Source organism: Xenopus laevis, chromosome 7L (genome assembly GCF_017654675.1).
Source record: "Xenopus laevis strain J_2021 chromosome 7L, Xenopus_laevis_v10.1, whole genome shotgun sequence".
NCBI lineage: Eukaryota > Metazoa > Chordata > Amphibia > Anura > Pipidae > Xenopus > Xenopus laevis.
In genome coordinates this window covers 5,764,735-5,787,593 of record NC_054383.1, presented here as the reverse complement: position 1 = coordinate 5,787,593, position 22,859 = coordinate 5,764,735, and the positions used below count along the sequence as shown (strand labels likewise).

Below are 22,859 nucleotides of genomic sequence, written 5' to 3'. Positions count from 1 at the left end.
CTGAAAGCAACTGAACTAAAACAACCCTTTTAATATGTGACTATGTAAGTGATGGAAGCCTAAGGTGTATGAACAATTGCCCATGAACTATTAAAAAATGTTGTTAAATCTCATATAATTGTAGCATTGACACCCTGTATTACGTAACACATCACACTTTAATTCTTTACGTGAGTCTGCTGCACAAGGGGCAGCACTTAGGAGGTCCCTTAATGTTCACATTCACTATATGTCCTTTAGCAGCATGCCATTACATTGGAGTTAGAAGGAGGGTACAAGAGAACCCCTGTACTTACACCATCAAAGCTGCAAGTGGTACAAAAGAGTACATTCGCCCAACTTCGTGTCAGCATCTCTTGTACCCAGGATTCATTTATCCTGTAGATGTTTTCGACTACAATACTGGCTTTTTTCTAAACATAGATTTTGTACAACTAACATGAATTTGAAGTCAATGGCAAATATACAGAGGGAAGATGAAGTATTACACGTACCTCAGAGTGATGTTGATGGGGAAGGTGAAGGCCACTCCGTTGACACAGTTTCCTGATGATGTATTTACAGACAGGGAAAAAGCTGAATTCTTGCTCTGCACTGGGACATTGTATTTGACTGTGCTCTGGGGAAAGAGATCACCAGGAACGAAGCTGAAATAATTATCCTCTGTTTCCCCAGTAGGGAATTTATGTTCCGATGGGACATTGTTACTTGCACCAGGGGGTTCCTACCTGTATCAGACAACAGCCATTGCCGCTAACTGCAAACCCATAGTTTCCACTTGTGCTCGGCAGCATGCGTCTCTGTACCAGAAGCCTGTTATTTGGTTGCACATTGAACATGGCAATCACTCGTCTCGCAAGAGTCACTGTTACTTGATTGGTGGCCCCTTGCTTGTATTCTTGGCAGCTATATGCAGCCAGAGCCTGAAGAGCCACCACTGTGTCCTGGAAAAAAGGGAGGAATTTATAAGGAAAGATTTACCCAGTTACAAGTTAATGAATAACCAACTGAAAAAGGAATGTCTGGTTTTCACGTTATTTTATGTCAGGTCCCACTCTTTGTCCCATACACAGAAAACACTTCATACCGCAGTTGACCGATATCCTCCTTGAGAATTCTGCTGCTGGACCAACCATACTGCAATCTGGGTCGTATAGGATTTATCCTCTTGGGATGCTCTGGGTCGCTTAGTCAACCCCCACAGGATATAGGCCGTAATCTCTATTTCAGGAGAAGGAGCCGGGGCATAGAAAAATGGGTACTTCTCTGCATTCGGCTTGTTGGTACGTTCCCAATGGATGCCACCATCTAGTGGGAAACAGATACACAAGGGTTACATAAACCACTCACTGCATGGGACTGAAAACACCAGAATTGTGGACCCTAAAAGAAGGTTAGTGGGGATTCAGGTGGATCAGGAATTTGCCTAGGCATGGCTTGGTTGCGGCGTCGGACTGGCCCACCGGGTACCAGGAAAACTCCCGGTGGGCCAAGGTGTCAGTGGGCCCTCCTGCTTCTAAAAATTGGCTTATTTCATGGCCATTCCCTATTTCTATGAGAATAAAGAGGCTAAATAGATAGAATTATATGTTATAGTATTGAAAGAAAAGAGAATAGGAGAATAGAGGTTGACTAAGTAAAGGAAGAAAATAATACTTAGAGTGGGCCCCTGGTCTAAAGGTGTTTGGGTGGGCCCCTGGTCTACGGGTTTTTGGTGGGCCCCTGGTGTCCCAGTCTGACACTGCTAGGTTGGGTTGAGAGGTATGGAAGTGTCATCACTGGTTTATAAAAATAAGGATTACTCAATCAATGAGTAATTAAGACCCATCTCCAGGAGATTAATCCTACTTCCATTTATGGATTCTAACATGCTTATCTATTAAAGCTGCTGCTATCTACTATCCATCACCCAATCTTCTGGTCTTCCTAACCCTACCCAGCCTACCCCTAAAACCAAATCCTTTCAACATGTTCTACTCTATTTCACCGTGGATCTAAGAAAATCCAGAGATCTGATAATCTAACATCCCTGGGAAATTCTTACCTTTCTGAATTGCCATTTTCTTCAGCTGAGCCCACATATGGTTCCTCCTCTCTTCATTCCCAGATACACTGAATGCGTAGAAGAGCATAGCCATATTATACAGTGACTGCTCTCTCCTGGATGCAGCGTCCAGGCAGCCTAATGCGTTACGCAGAAGGGTTTGCTGGAAAGACAAGGATGATGGTATTAGTGTTTGTGGACATATGGTCTGGAATAGGGATGTCGCGGACTGTTCGCCTGCGAACTAATTCGTGCGAACATCGACTGTTCGCGTCCGCCGAATGTTCGCGAACGTCGCGCGACGTTCGCCAATTTGGGTTCGCCTTAGCTGGCGCTTATTTTTGACCTCTCACCCCAGACCAGCAGATACATGGCAGCCAATCAGGAAGCTCTCCCTCCTGGACCACCCCTACACCCCCTGGACCACTCTCCTTCCATATATAAACTGAAGCCCTGCAGCGTTTTTTCATTCTGCCTGTGTGTGCTTGGAAGAGCTAGTGTAGGGAGAGAGCTGGTTAGTGATTTGAGGGACAGTTGATAGTAACTTTGCTGGCTAGTAATCTACTTGATACTGCTCTGTATTGTAGGGACAGAACTCTGCAGGGATTTGAGGGACATTTTAGGTTAGGTAGCTTTGCTGGCTAGTAATCTACCTTCTACTGCAGTGCTCTGTATGTAGCTGCTGTGGGCAGCTGTCCTGCTGCTGATCTCTCATCTGCTGACTGCTGCCTGTAACCCAATAGTCCTTGTAAGGACTGCTTTTATTTTCTTTTTTGTTTTTTTACTTTGCTACTATAAGAGCCCAGTGCTATTAGTCTAGCTGTGTTGGGGAGTGGGACTGGTGTGCTGCTCCTCCTAGTAGTTCACCACTACCAGCACCAACCAGAGTCAAAATTGTTACAAAGTATCTTATTTGCACCTGTTAGCTGTTCTGAGCTCTTTGCCAAAAGCTAATTAAGTTAGCTGTTCAGTTCAGAGAAAAGAGGGACTTTCCAGTACAAAAGAGGGACAGGGGGTTGAGTGGTCAAAAGAGGGACAGTTGGGAGGTATGCAAGTGCCACCTAGCTGTGTGAGCTTTTTCACATTCTGTCTAAATAACAATAATAATTCTGTGTCCGTAAACATCACCTGAGTGATACAGCAGCAATAATATATTCCGTATCCACTACTGTATACGTTGCCCTTGCAGGCATTGTTTGCCCAGTCTTTAACCAAGTGCCACCTCGCTGTGTGAGCTTTTTCACATTCCGTGTCCAGAAACATCACCTGAGTGACGTAGTGTGATTTCTGCCCTTTACAGCACAAAACGCAGCGCTGTGTCAACAATGTATTTTTCAGATACATTTTTGCCCTTGATCCCCCTCTGGCATGCCACTGTCCAGGTCGTTGCACCCTTTAAACAACTTTAAAATCATTTTTCTGGCCAGAAATGTCTTTTCTAGCTTTTAAAATTCGCCTTCCAATTGAAGTCTATGGGGTTCGCGACGTTCGCGAACCGTTCGCATTTTTGACGCAAGTTCGCGAATATGTTCGCGAACATTTTTTCCGCCGTTCGCTACATCCCTAGTCTGGAACTGAGTTATATAGACAGTAATGTTCCACCAATTGTAAAATATACAGATATCAGAAGACTTTGAGGTGTTCCATGACCACATGAAGACCACGGAACTCTGAGTTGACTTCAAATATCCTAATATTTTGACCAGGGAGGAACATCATTTGATAACAAGTTTTAATGGGCCGTGTGACACAAGTTATTTAATTGGGCAGATTATAAGTGATGACATCACTATGCTCCTTATGTAAGGATATATTTTACAGCATCTTTGTGGCTTTGGAGGATCATATACATTTATCATATATATAAGATTTATCTTATCTATGAATATTTAGAATCTATGAATATATTCTTATAAATGGTGCTTATGATGAACTAATGCACAGTTTGAGAAGAGGTCCTTTAATGTGAAATTCAATTACATTGGGCACTTACCCCTCCTGGGTAATTGGTCTCCAGCAGAGCGGAAACAACATAAGCAGTAAAGCTGATTTCATTCTCAGCACCACCCTGTAGGAAAAATAATAAATTAGCATTTATATGGAAAAAGGCTTTACCTCCCTTACTGTCCAAATCATCTCTCCCCCAGATCAATACATGACTGAATGGCTCATTGACATATATAAACTTCATATATTACAGACGGGTCCTATAAAGGCAATAATTGATTGTGTCTCTAGGAGACATCCACAGGTGAGACATAGCTCTATTATTATTATTATCATGTATTTATATTTATATAGCCAATTCCAATTGCTGTGGAGCCAGGATGGAATCCACCTCCCTTGACATACAGAGATGGAATCTCCTTCAAATACAGCAGAATTGGTTATGACCGCAGTCTAGTCAAGGAAAAATAAATTGAAATGATACAAAGGATTAGGGTCCGTTATATGGATTATTTTTTACATTAGAAATGTAACTTGTATAACATTTAGCATTATCTATAAGCTCTTAATATCTGGTTCTCTGGTGAGCTCAAGAAGGCCCAGACCAATCTCCATTACTTGGCTCCCTTTTGTCTATTTGGGCAATATGCAAAACTACCCCACCCCTACCAAATCCGTTCCTTCTGCCTTATCCCTCTAACCAGTGTTGGACTGGGATGCCAGGGGCCCACCAGAAAACCTTAGACTGAAAGTCCACTTTACAAACTATTATTCCTCCTCTTCTCACTTAATCGCTTTATTCTCCTAGTCTTTTATCTCTATATACTATACTCTATTCTTCCATTATTAAGCCCCTTAAAAGAAATACAGAAAAGGTCATGAAATAGGCCAAATGTTTAGCAGCATGAAGGCCCACTGACACCTGGGCCCACCGGGAGTTTTCTTGGTATCCCGGAGGGCCAGTCCGACACTGCCTCTAACCTTGAAAGAACTACTGACACCCTGAAATCCACTAACCCTCTGCCACTCAGACATTCACCACCACTTCCCCAGCCACACTCTGTTCAGACACCAAAATTTACCTTGAGCTCATTGTTAAACAGAGTCCCGATGGCTTTAAAACATCCAGACCCAAGGTCCTGGCTTCTCTCAAGGCTAACCAATGCCTGATTCATGACTGCTGGATCTACTGGAGTATATTGCTTTATTTTCTCAAAGGTGTAGAAAGTCAAAGCTGTCAGCCTGGGGTAAAGAACAAATAGCAAATCACACAGTAAAAACTTTAGTTAGAATGTTGAGGTATTTTTTGACCTCTATAATACCCTTAGGACTAGGAGAATGATATATTTAACAGTAGCAGGGACCACGTAATTCAGATTTAGCTGGAGCTATAATTGATATGAAATAGGAATGTTCAGCTTTTGTCCACAAATGTAGTCTTCCACTTTCAAAGGGTATTGGAATTTATACTCCTATAATAATAAGTGAAGTGTTGTCAGGCTAGGAAATGTTAGTATAAAGTGTCATTGGCATCTTGCTATCCCACAGCAATTGCTCAACCGTTTCTCACCATTCCCAAGCTCTACTCACCATGAACTTCCCTCAGGATCGCTTTGTCCAAAAGCACTGAAAGTTCCATCGTAGCGTTTGAAACCAAGCTGCCTAACGTATCCTAGGACACACCAGAGGATAGAAACCAATATTATGCTGAACTTTCCTTAAAGTATTTAAAAATTCATATGGATCTGTGCACCAGTGGAGCTTTCACTCTTGCCTTCCACTGACTCATAGACATCAATTCTATAAGAAGCCAATTAAATAGAAAACATACAGGAAGGAATCCACACACACACAAAACAAAAGAAAAAATAAACTCTGCACCAATACCATTAACCCAAAGTCCACAATGTGGGATGAATCAAATATCTCAATATGTTACTTGTATGGGGGGAACCACTCCATGTGTGATAGTTTTGAGAACCATTCATGGTAAACTGTATTTGACAAAATGTTGATTTTTTTCTTAAATTGGGGATATGTGTAAAATTATTTTGTAGTTATAGTGATAAAAGGGAGATTTTGAAGAGTTACACCATCTTTAAAAGCAACCAGTAGCATCTTCATAGCTAGGGTTCATGGCAGGTACCAGTGTTACAGTTATGGTGGATGAAATAACAAGTTATTAGTCAATACGTTTGTTAATATTTTTGGTGCCATGTTCATATGTGTATCAGTAGATCTCTCACCCGTTGATATGTACTGAACTGCTTTGTCTTGGATCTCCTTGGTCAGTTGCCCGGTGCAATTCAGATAAGCCAGAACAGCCGGTATTGGCATCAGCTTAACCAAATTTTGTTCGCCACAGCCCGTGGGCAGCTGGATCAAAGAATCCGGATTGTTAACTGCATGGCCTAGTGGGTCCCCTAGAAATGGGAGAAGACGAGTCAACAACACAAAGAACATTTAATACAGAATATCCTGAGAGTAGGTGGTGATTTAATAACCACCAGAAATGCTGTTTCGCTTTGCCGAAAAAATTGTGAATTTCCCGTGAAAAATTTGCGAAACGGCGCCAGCGTCTGCTTTTGTCAAAATTGCCGGCGAGTTTTCACTGGTGAATTTTCGCAAATAAATAAATAAATAAATTCGCCTATCACTACTTATAATATCTCAAACTCAATAGATGGTAAGGAACTTGAGTTCATACTTACACAATGACTCCTCAACACTGCTATTTTACATCATGGACTTCCAAATATGAGTCTAGACTTCACAAGCCCACGTCTTATTTTCTATAAACAATACATTCTTTCTATTGCTCATTGAGTCAGTGGAGTTCAGTGGATTCCCTGTGTTACTCACCAATCACAGTCACAGAAGCCTTGGCTGATCCTTTCACCATGTTCGCCGGTGGGGTGATGCTGAATGGAATCTGTGTGTTGCTGCCTATATAAAGATGGCGTAGAGGGGAGATAAAGAGGATGTAGGGTTCTGGTAATAACAACTTTATTATATCTAGTTCAGCTTTATAGCAAAAAAAAGAAGATACAAGGCTGGATTTAGAGATGACTATGTCCAAATACAGGAATTAGGTACATGTTACAAATATCTAATAATTATTATATTAAGCCCATTCTATGGCACTAATAAGTCTCTCGGTTCCATCTTAAAAGTAAACAAGATGATGTACAGAATTCCAGGAGCAACATTAATGGCGGTATAACAGAACAAAATTACAGTAAGGGTAGATTCCCAATGAGGCCAATAGATGGGTTTGTGACAGGAGGCCTAAACAAGAATTATTTTGCTGGGGAGGTCAATGGGTTCAAAGTATGGACTTACCTTCCACACACACCAGGTTACTGTATGTGACTTCCTTCTCTATCCCCTCAGCCTGTTGAGGAAGAACATTTGGAACATGTGAATTTCAATTTTTTGGTGTAAAATATAACACTTTAATAAGTTTGTCTCATAATGTTATTGTTGTTGGGGACAATTTTTCTATGAGGCAAGACGAGAACCAGGGAAAAACTCACCTTTGGTTAGAGCTAAGAGCTAAATTCACATTTTTTAAACCCAAATATTGTCTCTTGGAGAAAACATAGAGTTCACTTACAGATAGGGATGCACCGAATCCACTATTTTGGATTCGGCCAAACCCCCTAATCCTTGGCGAAGGATTCGGCCGAATCCGAACCCAAATTTGCATATGTAAATTAGGGGTGGGAAGGGGAAATTTTTTTTACTTCCTTGTTTTGTGACAAAAAGTCACGCGATTTCCCTCCCTGCTCCTAATTTGCATATGTAAATTAGGGTTCGGATTCGGTTCGGCCGGGCAGAAGGATTCGGCGAATCCTGCTGAAAAAGGCCGAATCCTGGATTTGGTGCATCCCTACTACCAGACAGTTGACCACCAGTTTAAGAAAAGATCACTCAAGTGGGCCCTTAATCTACCCTCCTTTATTCTTTGTACCAGGACTGTGGTTCTCTTTTTACCCTACACAGCTGGACCTTTTGTCCGTTGACAGTATGACATGTGCATGAGAGGAAGGCTGAATGGGAGAGAGGAAGCAAATAAGAGAGGATGCAATTACCCCAGCCATAACGAAGAGGGGAAGTCAAGAAGAGTAGGTAAGTGATTAGTCTCGGGGCCTTCTGCTGCATCCAGACTACCCTAATAATAGGCAGAATTTCTAATGAGCCTGACACAACTGCTCACAATGAATGGGATAGCTACTGGATTCTCACCTCTACAATAACAGTTGTTATGACAGTATCACTGCGGGGTGGTTGGCTGAGATCCTGAAGTCCTTCACACGTGGCTCCAATAAAAGTCGTCTGAGCTGTCACATTGAAACTTATCACCCCTGTATAGAGAAGAAGAGGCAAGGCTTCATACGCTGCAGTATTTTTATACAATGCGTTTCTACTGTGTATAGAGTAGCCACTTGACTTAGAGTTGCCAAAATCATAAGCAGGGCAAAAAGATAACAAATGTATGAAGATATATTTTCTTTTGGGTGACAGCCATAACTGTGAATTCACAAAAGTGTAAACTTTTAATGAGACATTCTGCTAAAAACATGAAAGATTTATGAACATGCCTACCTATTGATTTAGCAGTCACGTTCCAGGAGTAGGAGGCTCTGCCTTTGGGGCACACGCACATGTCCTGGGTCCCCTCCTGCAGATCAGCTGTGTAATCCCTGGATGGTTGCAGTGTCACACGTACCTGAATGAAAAAAACGACAGTTGCTGAATTGACCTCAGTATGTATCGAGAATAACCTTATAAATAACATCTTATAGTCCAAAGACCTGATGTCCCTTGGTGTGAAAATGTTCATTGTCCTATATGGCTAGGCATAGTAGCCATAATTATAGGGGCAGTGACTGTGGAGAGGTGCTGTTAGAACCAATAACCCCCACCCCAGGCACCTCATTCCAGCCCCTTGGATTTACTATGCGATCTGCGGCAGAGGGGGCAAAGCAGTGGTGAAGGTGATGTTCTGTGTAGGAAGTTCTCCACTCACCTGTTATTTCAAACACTGCACTGGTGGTCCTGGATATCTACCGACTGGCTTGGTCCGTGAGCATCTGTCAATACACAGAGCCAAACACACTCAAGATATACAGTTGGGGAGCTTACCCCATTTATTGCTTCATCAAAAGTATCATCATTTTGAGGGGGCAAAGCACACCGCCTTTCATCCTGACGAAGAGAGGGTGTGCCTTCCCAAAACATTGATACTTTTGATGAAGTAATAAATGGGGTAAGCTCCCCAACTGCATATCTTGAGTGTGTGCGGCTCCATGTATTCTCAGATGAGAAGGTGGTGTTCTGGACAGGGATCCATAGCACTGGCTTGAATCTGGCAATGGGGCCTTTAGGTGCGAGTGGTGGTGGGGTCTCAGTAGTCTTCAGTTACACCTCCAATTAATTGTTAAGCCAAACTAGCCGTGATCTGGTCATCAAGCAATCTCCCAAATTATTTTATTGGGCATGTGACCTTGTCCACCGTTTGGCCAGGGATCATATATCCACAATAATATAAGAATGTTGGTAAGTTAAGCTTCCCATGTTGTAATTTATGTGATCAAGTTGGTCAAAATGGTGGAAATACCCACTTCCATTGACTTTTGATACAACTTCAATTCCTTTATTATAATTTGCCACTATTTATTAAGACCATTGATTAAAATATCACTGCCAGACCAGATATGCAGTAAGTAAAATGTAAAGTACATCTTATGGTTGAGTTAGACAACCAATGGTGGTATTGTGTATTGTGTAGAAGTATTGAAAATGGTATAGATAAGCCACAATCAGAGGAATGCCACTGAAATCAATGTTGTGTAGCCATTACGGTTGATTACCTTGATGCATTGATTCAGGTAGTTGGACACGAAGGCTCTCAGGAGCAATGTCTCTCCTCTAGTGAAGGAATAGGGTACAGAGACCTCCACAAAAAATGGGAGGATGGAGGTGAAGTTGGATGGATATTTGGTAATCCCTATTCCTTTCTCTTCTGACAGGCAGACCATGGAAGCTTGCCATTGGGTGATGGTGTCTGGGACTTTTTGTGTTAAGGAAGATAGTCCTGTCTCACTGGTGGAAAGAATTAAATAAAGTGAATGGCTTTTTACATAAAGTTAAGCATTAACTGTGTAAAATATAAATACGCTTTAAAACACATTTATTGGGATGCACTGATGATATTATCTATATTATGTTCCATCCTCCATCATTCTCTGCCAAATCCTGAATATCCTCCTGAACATCAGAAAGCAAAATGAAAGTTCTCCTGGAAAAGGCTCCCCTTCTGCTGTCTGACATTGACTTTTTTCCATTGTGCTTTTTTTTCTTTATTCTTTCTCTTTCTGTCCTGTAAGCCCTTTTTACTCCACCAATTCTTCAACATCACTCCCCATTTTACTACCAGGGATTTCTTTAATTATATAGGGGCCCTTAATATACTGTACTTGTTAGGTGTATCATATACCCATCCCATCTATTCTGCGGCTGTGTTGCCCTGGTGAGCGCTCCCCTAGTTACACCAACTTAGTTGGAACATAAAGATTAGACAGACTCACCCAACAGACATCAAATCAAAATTCCAGACTTCAGGGAATGTCTTTCTCACAGTTGAAATCGGCTCTGGCACAGTTAGTGTTGTAGTGACAAAATTGACAGTTACACTGGGATCTAAAAAATATATATATTTTTTAATATTTAGAAACCTTTCAAGCAAATACTCAGTATACACAAAGTTAGATGATGAAAATATTAGACTGAGGAGGAATCAGAGTATTTGTGCAACATACTATATACTGTAGGAATGGGGTCTCTTTACTGTTTACAAAGAGAGGGGCTTCCAGGCCTGAGATAGGGAAGCTGTTTTATAAATGGCTGGTGAAGGGGTTTGCTTAATGTAAGTAGAATTGCAAGCAACGCTAGGGCCATTTATGGAGACCCTGGTTTCAAGTGTAAAAGTGTGTCCCTTAATGCTAAATTAAGGAGTATCTGCAGGGCCGGATTTACATAGTGGGCGCCCCTAGGCCCACTACCGTTTGTCGCCCCTGTCCCCTCTGGGGAGACAGGAGCAATGGGGATTGGCACATGGGAAATGTTAAAAAATATTGTATCTCCAGCGTGTTTTTGAACCAAAGTGGGTGTGGTTGGGCTGCACGCCGCCCCCCTAAAATCCCGCCGCCCTAGGCCCAGGCCTAGGTGGCCTTTCCACAAATCCAGGCCTGAGTATCTGGGGTTTGGATGAGCTTTACATACGGTTGGCTCCTTTAAATTCGGGAGGAAATAGTGGGTGATGTCAAGTGTGGTGCTGATAACAATCGGGTGGAAAAATAACATTTAAAGGGGCAGATCATCAGGTATAGGGCTATGACACTGACCCATGATTGGATGAACTGCACACCAATCAGGGCAGAGTCCTGTCCAGGTTTCAGAATTCTTTATACTGTTGTTTGAACACAACCTTGAAAAACAGACTGTGTGGGTAAAAACTAGACAACCCTAGCACTTTGCACCCTGCTTTGCAGCTACTAACTTCTGTATTCTAACAAGTGACAGCAATACAAGAGTTCATTCAAAAAGTCTTCATTGTATATTAGGGCAGCTTATGCAATGTATTGAGTGACACTTCACTCCACTTTTATTCACACACAATACCTTAATTGTAAGTATTTTGATTGCATTTTACAAGATGTAGCCTTTGGATCAAGGCTTGTCATTATTTTCAAGCTATACATGGTACTCTTCACCATGTCACCCGACCCTTTATTGAAGGGCTAGTCCTGATCATAGGCGCCAAAAGAAGTGACGCAGTGGGGTTTAATGGAACAGAGACAGGGTGTGGGGAAAATTAAGAATAATGAGGTAACGACTCCCATCCATCTGGGTCTTACAGTGATAACGCCACTTTTTCACCCCTGTGCCCTGCAAGTTTTTTCTGCCTTCAAGTTGACAGTTTTATTGATCATAATTTGGTCTCTGTGTTTTAAAATGTGGTTTCTTTAAAGGGATACTGTCAGGGGAAAACATGTTTTTTTCAAAACGCACCAGAATTAGAATTTTCTAATTATTTTTTGGTCAAAACTGAATTATCCAAACTTGATTCAAGTTTTAATTAGAATTTTGAGATTTATCATACTCTGGCCCTTTAAGAACTCGAATTTGACTATTTGCCACCTTAAACCTGCCGAATTGCTGTTTACGTCAATGGGAGAGGTCCAGGGATCAATTTGGTGATGTTTGCAGCCTTCCTGACATTCAAGTTTTTTCATTTGATTCAAGTTTTTCTAATTCAAAGGAAATTTGATGGTTTTTTTTTTTAAATCTTTATTTATTGTTTTTAATTTAAAAAAGGGGAATTTTAGGGTAGTTTCAATTCGTCCGAGCTGAGAAAATTCGATTTTATTAATACATTTTGATTGATTGAACTTCGAGTTTATGGGATGTTTAAAAAAAACTCACATGAATTGGAAATTCGGCCCTTGATCAATGTGCCTCCCCAAGTGAAGTTGGCACTTAATAATGACAAAGTGCTCCATCAGGACATACTGTATGTTTGTGAATGGCTACCATAACCCCTAATTTTTTATGGTTTGAACATGAGTAATTTGCATAGAGCTGCTTTTATTTCAGCCATTATGCCCATAAAATCAGAAAAACAATTATGAGTTGTGAACGTAAATGGGGGGGGGGGGGTTAGTGGTCAACAATTGGGCATGGTTAACGCAATATCCAAAAGCATAATGCACCTTAGGTAAATTTCACCTGGTAATCTTACATTAGGGGGGCCCAGCTACACCAAGTTATGCCCCTTCAGTAGCTGCCCTACTTGACAGCTGACAGTCCTTCTCAGTGGCGTAACTACCGGGGGAGCAGGGGGTGCGATTGGGCCAGGGCCCGCACCCCCTCAGGGCCCCCTGGCAGCTCACTCACAATGAATCCCGTGCAGTTCCGGGCATACGGAGGGGGCGGCAGGGGCCCGGCTGCGCGTCCCGCGCGCGTCCCCCCTCTAGTTAAGTTACTGGTCCTTCTCCCTACCTTCTGCCAGTTTTGGTCCCACTGGCTGCCACTTGCTAACAAACCAAAAACTCTCTTCGAGATGAAAATATTTTAAAGATGGTCATGTATTTCACTGTGGTAGTCTACAAAAAAAACAGGTGGTATTTGAATGATGTATCCCCCCCCCCCCCGGGAAACCCATGATAAGGAATGATAATGCACACTGAGAGATCTTACCGGAATTGTCTAAACCGAATATTGCTGTAGTAAAATAAGAGTGACTACACCGCTCAGGTTTGTACATCGATGAATTTGTAGCAAACATCAAGCCAACGCTCTAAGCAAAATTGAAAGGGTGAAGAAATGCATTTTAGCTCCAGTACATCTGTCACATTCTTGCACAGTATCTGAATAAAGTCATCTGGACCCACAAAGAAACAAATAACCCTTCTTCTCTTATAGTCCTAACTACTCTTGACTTCCCTTCTCTCCTGTTCCTTTGCTTAGGATCATGCCATGCTCAGATTGGATAAAAAGACCAGCACAAAACCTCCAGGACTACAGAATGGAAGCATAGCCTCGCTGCTTCATGATTACTTGGGGGTGTTACTATCAATATGCTCTAGCTATTCACTGCTTGATTTAAAGGGTATGTTCACCTTTTGATATCTCCTACCAAATGGCATTTGCAGTGGAAAATTGTAAAAAATATGCACATTTCCCACCTTTTTGCAGCCGTGGCAACTGGCCTCATAGGGCTGAAGATCCATTCACAATACTATTGTAACCCTACTGTGTGCAGTTATTGGCAGTGAGATGTTCATGGAGTGGTCAATATTGATCCAAGCCATCAACTTACTTTGAATTCATTGTATGTGTTTCCTTGACCTGGGAAATCTACAGGTTGGTAAACGAAACCATCATCTAAGATTCGTTGGCTGACATCAATGCACAGTGGTGCTGGTGGCTCTACATTATATGGTCCAACGTAATATCCATTTAGGTTGCGGTATCGAAGAGCATTGTACACCTTTAACAGAAAGAGCACAACAATAAAATTATTATATTTTCAATCTGTTAAAAATAAATGAATAAATAAATAGAATTTATGGTCCTGTGATAGGTTCATTTCCTCATGTGACCAACAAGCTGCCATGGTTGACAATTTTTCATTGCAGTCCAATATGTGTTATATGGAATAGAACTAAAGACTAGTTGACTGTGCTTCTTATAGTAGAATCCCCTATAAGGACTCTAAGGGATACTCTGTGTTCCTGTAGCTGGATGATGAACAGAGGACTGTTGTTATACTGGTGACTGGAGGTACCTGCATTTAAGTCACAAAAATGAGGTTGAACAAGTACAGGTTTAAAGGTTCTACTATTGGATCACCATTGAAAAGGTGGTGGACCCTACCAGATTGCTCTTCATGGCAGTTATGGGAAAACGTTTATGCACATTCCTTTACATATTTATGGTTAATCCTATCAGCCAGGTAGTAGAGAGCTTGATTTAAACTTGTCAGTCACAGATTTTCTGATTAACTAAACCTTCTTCTGTTAAAAGCAAAATGATCCAGGAGCAGCTTGGACAAACATCAATTCCATCTCAATAAAAAAGGAATGATCTAACTTCAGATATATAAAATTGGCTAAAAAGAGGGGATGTGACTTCTGTCAGTGTTCAATTTTTGTATAGGAGAAAAGAAAGAAAGTATCCCCGTCTTCTTAATCAGAAAAAACACAAAAAGTTATATATTATCACTGTGTGATTTGATTTCAGTTAAACCATTTAGTCCCGTGATCCGGTATCTATAGGTTCCCCCCTTAATAATTCATCCCACAAAGTGCTAGTGCTTAACCTCAATAAAATAACATTAAATAGGGTAAAACTAAGACACAATTAATTTTTCCTTTTAAGTATTGTGTATACCTAGATTGGTGGCACTTTACCATCCTCATTGGTGTTTTAGCTGGTTGTTAGTAATTCATTAATTAATGTTAAATGAATTGTTTATGAGTTAGAAATCACTAAGTATACACAATATTTAAAAGGAAAATTAATTGTGTCTTAGTTTTACCCTATTTAATGTTATTTTATTGAGGTTAAGCACTAGCACTTTGTGGGATGAATTATTAAGGGGGGAACCTATAGTTACCGGATCACGAGACGGTTTAACTGAAATCAAATCACACAGTGATTATATATAACTTTTTGTGTTTTTTCTGATTAAGAAGACGGGGATACTTTCTTTCTTTTCTCCTATACATCAATTCCATCTCATTCACTCACACGCTCAGTTGTCAACTGCTTGTCTGGTCCAAGAAGCAGAAGGCTGGAATCAATGACTCGGAGCCCACACAGGGATCTTGGATTTGCACTTAGTGTTAAGTTCACATTGGATCCTGGAGTTCCTTGGGAGGATGAGAAGTTCAGGGAAACCTTAATGTAGAGAAGAGTTTACATGTTAGCAGTTTGTTAGTAGTATGTCCTATAATCTGCAGGTTTTTTTTCTCCAGGGTGGTTCCCCTGCAATACAGCCCTCTAAACATAATTGATGCTCATATCTTCCAAACCTGGAAAATGTCCACCTCGCTATCCATAGAGCCTTTATACCCTCCTTAGTGCTGTCCTTAAACTGACCAAACACTATAAGGTTGCCAAACAAGTGGATCTTCCCCCAATATGGCCACCAAAAGGTTGGTTATATCAGGCTAATCCAATTGTTTGGCCCAATGGCTAAATTATCAGATTACAATGATGGGAATACCATCTGATGGGATGAGGACTACATCAAATAGCTGATGTGTTCCTCCATTGAGATCTGGATAATTTTTGGCCAGATATCGGTCTGGGAGGCCCGTTGAAGGGCCCCATACACTGGCAGATAAGCTACTGAATCGGCAGCTGAAATTTGCCTGTGTATAGTGTATGGCTTTACATAAAGATAAACATTTTCACCATTTTTAATCCCTCTGTCCCTCCTCAAAAGAGTGTAACCATCTTATTTCTTAACCTGGTCACATGGTTCATCCCACCAGTAATACCAGTTATATTATAATTTTCTTTACATGCTATCAACTCCAGCTATCCTATTTTAGGCTAACACCTACTTTGCTAACACCTCTGCTTTTATATCTATGATGTCATCAGCATCATTTTAAAGGACATATACTAATACTAACAAATACTAACAACTACTAACCTTACTGGTTTATTGTTAATTGGAAAGAAGACCCAAAGAAACACCAAAATCTGGCATGCAGTACATGTCTACATTGTGCTTGTTTGCCTACCTGGTGTTTAAAGCACTTCTCTGTGTTAAGACTGATTTTGTGAGCTATGACTTCAGATTGCAACATGATGTATACAATAACATCAAAACCAGGAGCCAACTCTGGAGATACCGTAAGGTTTAAACTGAAGGCGCCATGTGGAGCTGTCACAAGAGGGAAAGAGGCAATTGAATGAGGATTCTGTGAAACCAATGAGCATTCTGAAATTATTGTTTTCCTTCAGCGCTTAACATAGTTAAATAAAATGAATTTGCAAGTCTGTTATTATCTAGGCATGCTTCACCATGTAATTTGCCACTGTGATCGATGCCTCAGTCATACACCCCAACCTATGAATGACCACTAAAACACTGCCTCATAAATTAAACAGGGCAATGCAACTACTAACAATGGCGAGTTCCATGGGTAAAGTGGGAGGACCAATATTTTAACTGTGTAAAGGAGGCCTTACATGGAGAGATCAGCTCGTTTGGCGGATCTCCCTCCGAGCGGATCTCCCTCCGATATGTGGGCAATATCGGGCTGATCCGATCGTGGGCCCTAGGGCCCAATGATCGGATCCTAACGATGCCTAACGGGCGGTCGGATCACGGGCATCAACGAATAGATGCAACGGGATTTTTTGTCCCATCCGATCGAGATCTGGCCGACTTTCGGCCTGTGTATGGCCACCTTAAGATGCAAGTCCGAAGCAAGTCCTGGGAAGTCGATGGCATATGGACATGCCATAGAACATTTTGGATGGACAAAGAGTTGCAGTGTGAAGTGGGATAAGATCCAAAGTGCAGAAAAACTCACACAAAGCCCATGCTTTGTACATCAAAATTTTACACCAAATGAATGCAATTTATTGGCGCTCACAAAGTCCATGCGTTTTATGAGAAGGAACCAATTCAAGTCTAGTAAGACAGAAACCAACGTAGTTAATAAAAACTTATGTATGTTAGGTCATTTTTATGGGGCATCCTGTTTTTTATACAACTTTATTCCAGCTAAGAGCATTTAAATATGCTCCAAAAAAAACTTATTATCAGGTAAGAAGTGAAGAAGGAAGATTCTAGAAGCTAGACACCATGGTCAAGTAGAAAAAAACACTGAGAAAAAGTTACAAATGAGTCCCAGAACAAACCCCACAAGGTGGAACTGATAGAAAGCCAGACAAAATCTTAAGCAATTCTAGTTAGCAGTATGCAGAAGGGAGCTCAATGTTCCCAGATAAGAAGCATGTTGTAATGTCCAGTGTCGGACTGGGATGCCAGGGGCCCACCAGAAAACCTTAGGCTGAGGGCCACTCTCCAACCTATTACACCTCAACTCTTCATTCAACCTCTTTATTCTACTAGTCTCTTTTCTCTACATACTATACTCTATTCTTCCATTATTAAGTCTCTTTGTTCTCATAAAGAAATAGAGAATGACCATGAAATAGGCCAAATGGTTAGAAGCAAGAGGCCCACTGACACCTGGGCCCACCAGGAATCTGGTATCCCTGTGGGCCAGTCCGACACTGGTAATGTCACTTCAAGTTTTAGGGTTATCTTCGTTATTGTTAATGTCCACTATGTGTGCACGAGAAAAGAAAAGTCCAAAAGGTATGTAAATATGAGTTCTAGGCAGGGATACTCACATCCATTTAAGGTCACCAACTCTTCCCCAGATTTCACGATCTTGGATTTGGACATTACCTGTAGTGTTAAAGGCAAGTTACGCATCAGACAACCCCAATATTTATCTGAAGTCATATAGTAATAGATACCCTCAACCCATAATATACAAGCAGCATTTCATAGCTTCTTATATATGTCATTGTCACTATTAGACTACTTTAATTCTTGACAACATGTTAGAAAAGTATCCAGATTCTATATCAGCTGCTAACACTGTTGGATCGGGCCTCCATTACAGAACAGTTACACAGTATGTAGCAGATTCACTGTTAGTTTTGCAGCAACAGACTGGTTTCTGGTTCTTATCTTATTTTACTATTTTCAGTCTCCCCATTCCTCATCACTCACCAGGTAGTAGAAAGAAACCTTGCCGATGTTAACTTTGTGGCCGAAGGCGTAATAGACTTTGATGGAGTAACTATTCCCACAGCTCAATTCCTGTTGAGGAGCACGTATCTCCACGTAGCTCATTGTGCGAGAGTAGAACCGTGTAACTGAGTAAAAATCATTTGAATTAACAGGCATCACCCAGTTGGAGTCGTGACACTTCTCAGTGTTCTTATAAATAGCCTGAAAGTGGACAGAAAGAGACTTATATGCTGTGCAAAGTATACAATGGTAACTAGTCAAGCATTGACCATGATGATGATGATCATATATTTACATTAAGTAGTGAGGGCTGACCTCACAGGATCTCACAGACCTAGAAATTAAATTTAAAAGATACCATATATATATGTATGTTAATCCTTTACTCCTATCAGAAAATGTGCCCTCAACCCTGTTCAGTTGTATCGGATTTTGTTTAACAGGGCAAAATGATAATGTCAAGCCCCTTGCAGCCAATTGTATTTACTAGTCACTTTTTTTTAAAAACAAACATCTGATGCAGAGCCTGGAGTCTCCCTCACTCTAGTCACTTCCAGGGGTTTCCCATACATTACCCGTCTTAAGGGCTGTTTCCATCTACTACCCAAAGTATTTATTTACAAATATATATTTATATAAATACTTGTTCTTCATTCACCAAGGAATGGATGGGGAGATAGATATCATCGGAAATAGTCTCAAGGCAAAAGAGACGTCTGAAATCAGCTAATAAGGAATGGATGGGCAGATAGGTGCCTGTAGCTTGAGTTAAATCCCAACAAGAATTTAATTAAGGAGATAGTAGACGTGTGTGTGCATGTGTTTTTCTCACCTGTATATCCAGCTGAGGTTGATCATAGCTGGACACATCAATCTCATACCAAGCTTTGCCATTTCTATCTGTGGTCAGATTCTGGACAATATTTCCTCTGACAAGGAGCTCTATGGTTTTGTTGCTGAGAGGATCTCCAACAGCATTCACCAAAGTCACCTGAAACACAGACATGAAACACAGACATGAAACACTAGGGTAGGCACTCACTGAGCCACCATTTATTGACTGAATTGCTTAAGTAATGCCGAGAAAGCAGTTAATGTGAGGCTTAGTGCCATTTCTAGCTCATACACACACCAGATGACAACCTTGGGTGATAACATCAAGGGTGTTTCCCAAAATGCATATAGAGCATACATCCAATGGACGGTTCCCAGTTGTAGACCCCAAAATGGGTGGGGCTTTGGGTGAATTAAATTCATGTCTGTTTAACTGGGTGTGGTGGGTGGATTGGAGAAATGGGCAAAAGTGTCCAGCTTGTGAATATGTTTGTTTGAGAAAGCCCAGCCTTGTCTGTATCATTACAAATACTGTAGAATATATCATATTTTATATTGTATCAATGTTACCTTGATCCTAATAAATAATGAAGAAGATGGAGAGCTACTGGGGCATCTTCCCCGGCACAGATATTTACTGATAAAGGAGGCCTCTGGCTGGTACAGGATTAATGTGTTGCATTTCTACCCTACATTTTTGTTAAGCTTTAGTTCTCCTTTCAACCACAGAGACATATATACTGTCATAAAAAAAACGGACAAGGTCAAGATGTTGTTCATATTCTGCCATATTCATCACTGTAGTATTGCACTGGGGTATTGCATGACTTTATAGCAAAGCAGAGTGGAAAGTAACTCACGGCAACACCAAAAGGAATTCCTGGCTTGTAATACGGCTGCATGGCTTGGTTGTCAAAAGAAACCCGAGCTATTTGGTTGCTTATGAAAACAGAACCAGCTTCTGTAACTTGGACTCCTGCAACAGAGAAGTAGAGTTGAGCACAGTAAATATCGAATCCAGTGTGGAAAGAGGCTGAGACTAGGCACTAAAATAAATCTAGCATATTGTCATTGACTAGTGTGCTTTAACCTAGGTGTCTTTATTGTTGTTTATACTTGCTTTGATACATACAACTGGTGCTCTGGTGCACTACAGTCCTGTAGTACTTGAAGTACTTTGTACTTGACTTGAACAGACAGTAAGTACGAGGCTGCTATTATTGTATGTTACTCCTATTGGCTCTTCCAGTTCTACTGGCTGAATCCTGCACAAATGGTAATGCAACTTTCTCCCCCAGGACTGACACTGTAGCCTCCGGCCAATTCATTTTAACTTCATACAAGGCCTTTACCTGTGCCATTCTCTGTCAGTGTGATCTGGTGGTTCAGATCCATGGAAAATTCACTCCGATCCAACTGGAACTGGGCCAAGTCAACAGTGTAGTTCAATGTGCCACTGGAATCCACCTGGAATGCAGAATGGTCTTCTTGAATCGGTAATTATATATTTACTGCAATTATTTCATGTTTGAAGGAACTTGATACTGAATTGCATGAGAACATTACCCTGAACTATTCTACAATGGGCAAACTGGCACCAACAGTATTACCCTGGGCCACCAGGTGGTGTTGCTTAACCTGTGGCAGAGGCAATCTTATGGAGCACCGAAGTGTCTGCTCTGTAGCTAAAATATCAAATTTTATTTGCAAAATATTAAAACATTTTGTATGAGAAAGTAAGTAAAATGGAACCCTATGCTTTATGTGTTTTGTGGCACAATTTTGTTTTGTTTTACAAATAAAATATTATAATTTCAATTAATATTTTAATTGAAAAGGTTTCCCCCAGCATAGTTCTACTCTTAGCAACAGTCAAAACAGGTGAAACATGAATATTTAATGGAAATGTTCACTGTTTGTAATTATTCTGGTTGCCTTATCATTAGGCATAATGGAAATAAAAATAGTGAAAAAAAATAATGTTTTAAAGTTAAGGGCAATATTTCTTCTGTAGGGCTATAAACACAACAGAAGAAGACCTATTCAGGCACACTACTCACATCTTCAACAATGTAATGACAGAGGCCTTCAGGGTTCCTGTTGCAGCTGTTTTCAGGGTAAGAAGAACTATATTGCCTGCAAAGTCTGCCAGACAGCTTCCCTGGCACTCCCTGGCCATAGGTGTACCTGCCAGGAGAAATAAGGAAGAAGATGAGCCACCTGATGAGCTGTAGAAGAAGCCTCTGGGTTGTCCAGAAAACCTACAAGTCTAAGAGAAAGCAGTTCTGGGGTTGTGTGAAAATGATGGTGTCTAAACTTTAGGCTTTGGGGGGGCATATGGAAATGTTTAAAAACATTGAGACAGCAGATCTGTACATGGAACTACTTATTCAACTGCAAGTTAATTCAGGGGACTTTCAATCAGAATGACTTTAGGAGTTAGGGAACATACAGGCAAGGCAAAATGCAGTAATAAGGAACCCTGCAAATAAGCCAGTTGGAGGAGCATATGTTTCAGTTCAAAGCCTTGTTCAGTGAGAAGCTTCAAGTTTCTTAAATATATGGTGACCCAATGAGGGGGCAAAAAAGGACACACCTCTGCTTACAGGAAAGAAGTTATAGCATTATGAGGTAGCTATAGATGAAGCCATCATGAATTGTGATTCTGGTAAACACAGGATATATGGCACAATTTTAAATTGAAAAGGAAGGAGGGCAGTGGCTTTTGGGCTGTGGGAGTTAGATTCATGATCTGTAGTTTGCATATTATCCTGGTAGTCCATGAGCTGGAGGCACTTTGCAGTGCTTAGGGTTCTCCATCGCTCCCCACCGCAAAGAGAGAAACTCTGTGTTTTAATGAACCCTGCAATTGGACACCCTTTAAACTCTTTGCAACTATTATACCAACATTACTTCACTGACATTTAAATAGTAATACTGACTTACTTGCCACTGATTTTAAATGTGATAGTCTGATCCAGTATGGATATAGTGTTGGGAGCATCTACAGTCATCCCAAATCTGGGCAGCACTGTAATAGATATAGAATAAGATATATAAATAAAAAGCAACACATCATAAAACCCATGTTTCTCTTCTTAAATCAACTGATATCTTCCAACTCTACTGTTATAAATGGCAAAAAATATATTTGGGGTAGCCCTCTCAGCCAACCAGAGCCGCCATTAGAAATCACGTGGGCCCAGTACATGCCCCCAAGCCCCACTCTAGATCCCACCCACTCCACATCATAGTTAAAAGACCACACAGACATCAGTGCTAAAAACGGAAACCCCCCCCACAGGTTATAAAAAGCCATTGATGGTCAGGGTCCCCTTATAAGTAAAAAAAAAACTGTGGTGCCATGGCCCCTATTAAAAGTTTTTAAAAAATCATTTGTGGTCAGGGCCCCCCATATGTAAAAAAAAATTTGATGCCAGGGCCTTCCATATTAGTTTTCTTTTAAAAAAAAAAACATTGGCACCAGGGCCCCCCTTACAAGTTAAAATGAAACATTCGGGCCCCAGGGAAGATAGGCAGGGGCCTATAGAGTATTAAAATAATACATTGGTGGCCATGGGGTTTTATAAAAGAAGAAAACACACAGTGGTGTTCAGTAGAACTGAACTCGTGGCTTCAAGACTTCAATTTCAACTCCTTTCGTGACTTCCAGTA

The 22,859-nt window shown here is 40.9% G+C and overlaps 1 protein-coding gene across 1 annotated transcript in view; it reads right to left on the bottom strand.

Annotated features, from left to right (window-relative positions):
- Positions 1-22,859, bottom strand: part of LOC108695710 (ovostatin) — a 35,629-nt gene that overhangs the window by 5,589 nt on the left and 7,181 nt on the right. The window contains exons 7-31 of the mRNA XM_041570165.1: positions 22,131-22,215; positions 21,245-21,371; positions 20,537-20,651; positions 20,045-20,160; positions 19,183-19,341; positions 18,330-18,551; positions 17,942-17,999; positions 16,315-16,457; positions 15,311-15,460; positions 13,878-14,048; positions 13,256-13,355; positions 10,585-10,696; positions 9,868-10,099; positions 8,600-8,723; positions 8,240-8,358; positions 7,334-7,385; positions 6,854-6,937; positions 6,238-6,414; positions 5,582-5,663; positions 5,074-5,233; positions 4,038-4,112; positions 2,045-2,207; positions 1,088-1,308; positions 729-944; positions 495-619 (exon numbers count right to left, since the gene is read on the bottom strand). Of these exons, the coding sequence (XP_041426099.1) occupies positions 495-619; positions 729-944; positions 1,088-1,308; positions 2,045-2,207; positions 4,038-4,112; positions 5,074-5,233; positions 5,582-5,663; positions 6,238-6,414; positions 6,854-6,937; positions 7,334-7,385; positions 8,240-8,358; positions 8,600-8,723; positions 9,868-10,099; positions 10,585-10,696; positions 13,256-13,355; positions 13,878-14,048; positions 15,311-15,460; positions 16,315-16,457; positions 17,942-17,999; positions 18,330-18,551; positions 19,183-19,341; positions 20,045-20,160; positions 20,537-20,651; positions 21,245-21,371; positions 22,131-22,215 (3,388 nt within the window). The remainder of the gene's footprint in view (positions 1-494; positions 620-728; positions 945-1,087; positions 1,309-2,044; positions 2,208-4,037; positions 4,113-5,073; positions 5,234-5,581; positions 5,664-6,237; positions 6,415-6,853; positions 6,938-7,333; positions 7,386-8,239; positions 8,359-8,599; positions 8,724-9,867; positions 10,100-10,584; positions 10,697-13,255; positions 13,356-13,877; positions 14,049-15,310; positions 15,461-16,314; positions 16,458-17,941; positions 18,000-18,329; positions 18,552-19,182; positions 19,342-20,044; positions 20,161-20,536; positions 20,652-21,244; positions 21,372-22,130; positions 22,216-22,859) is intronic.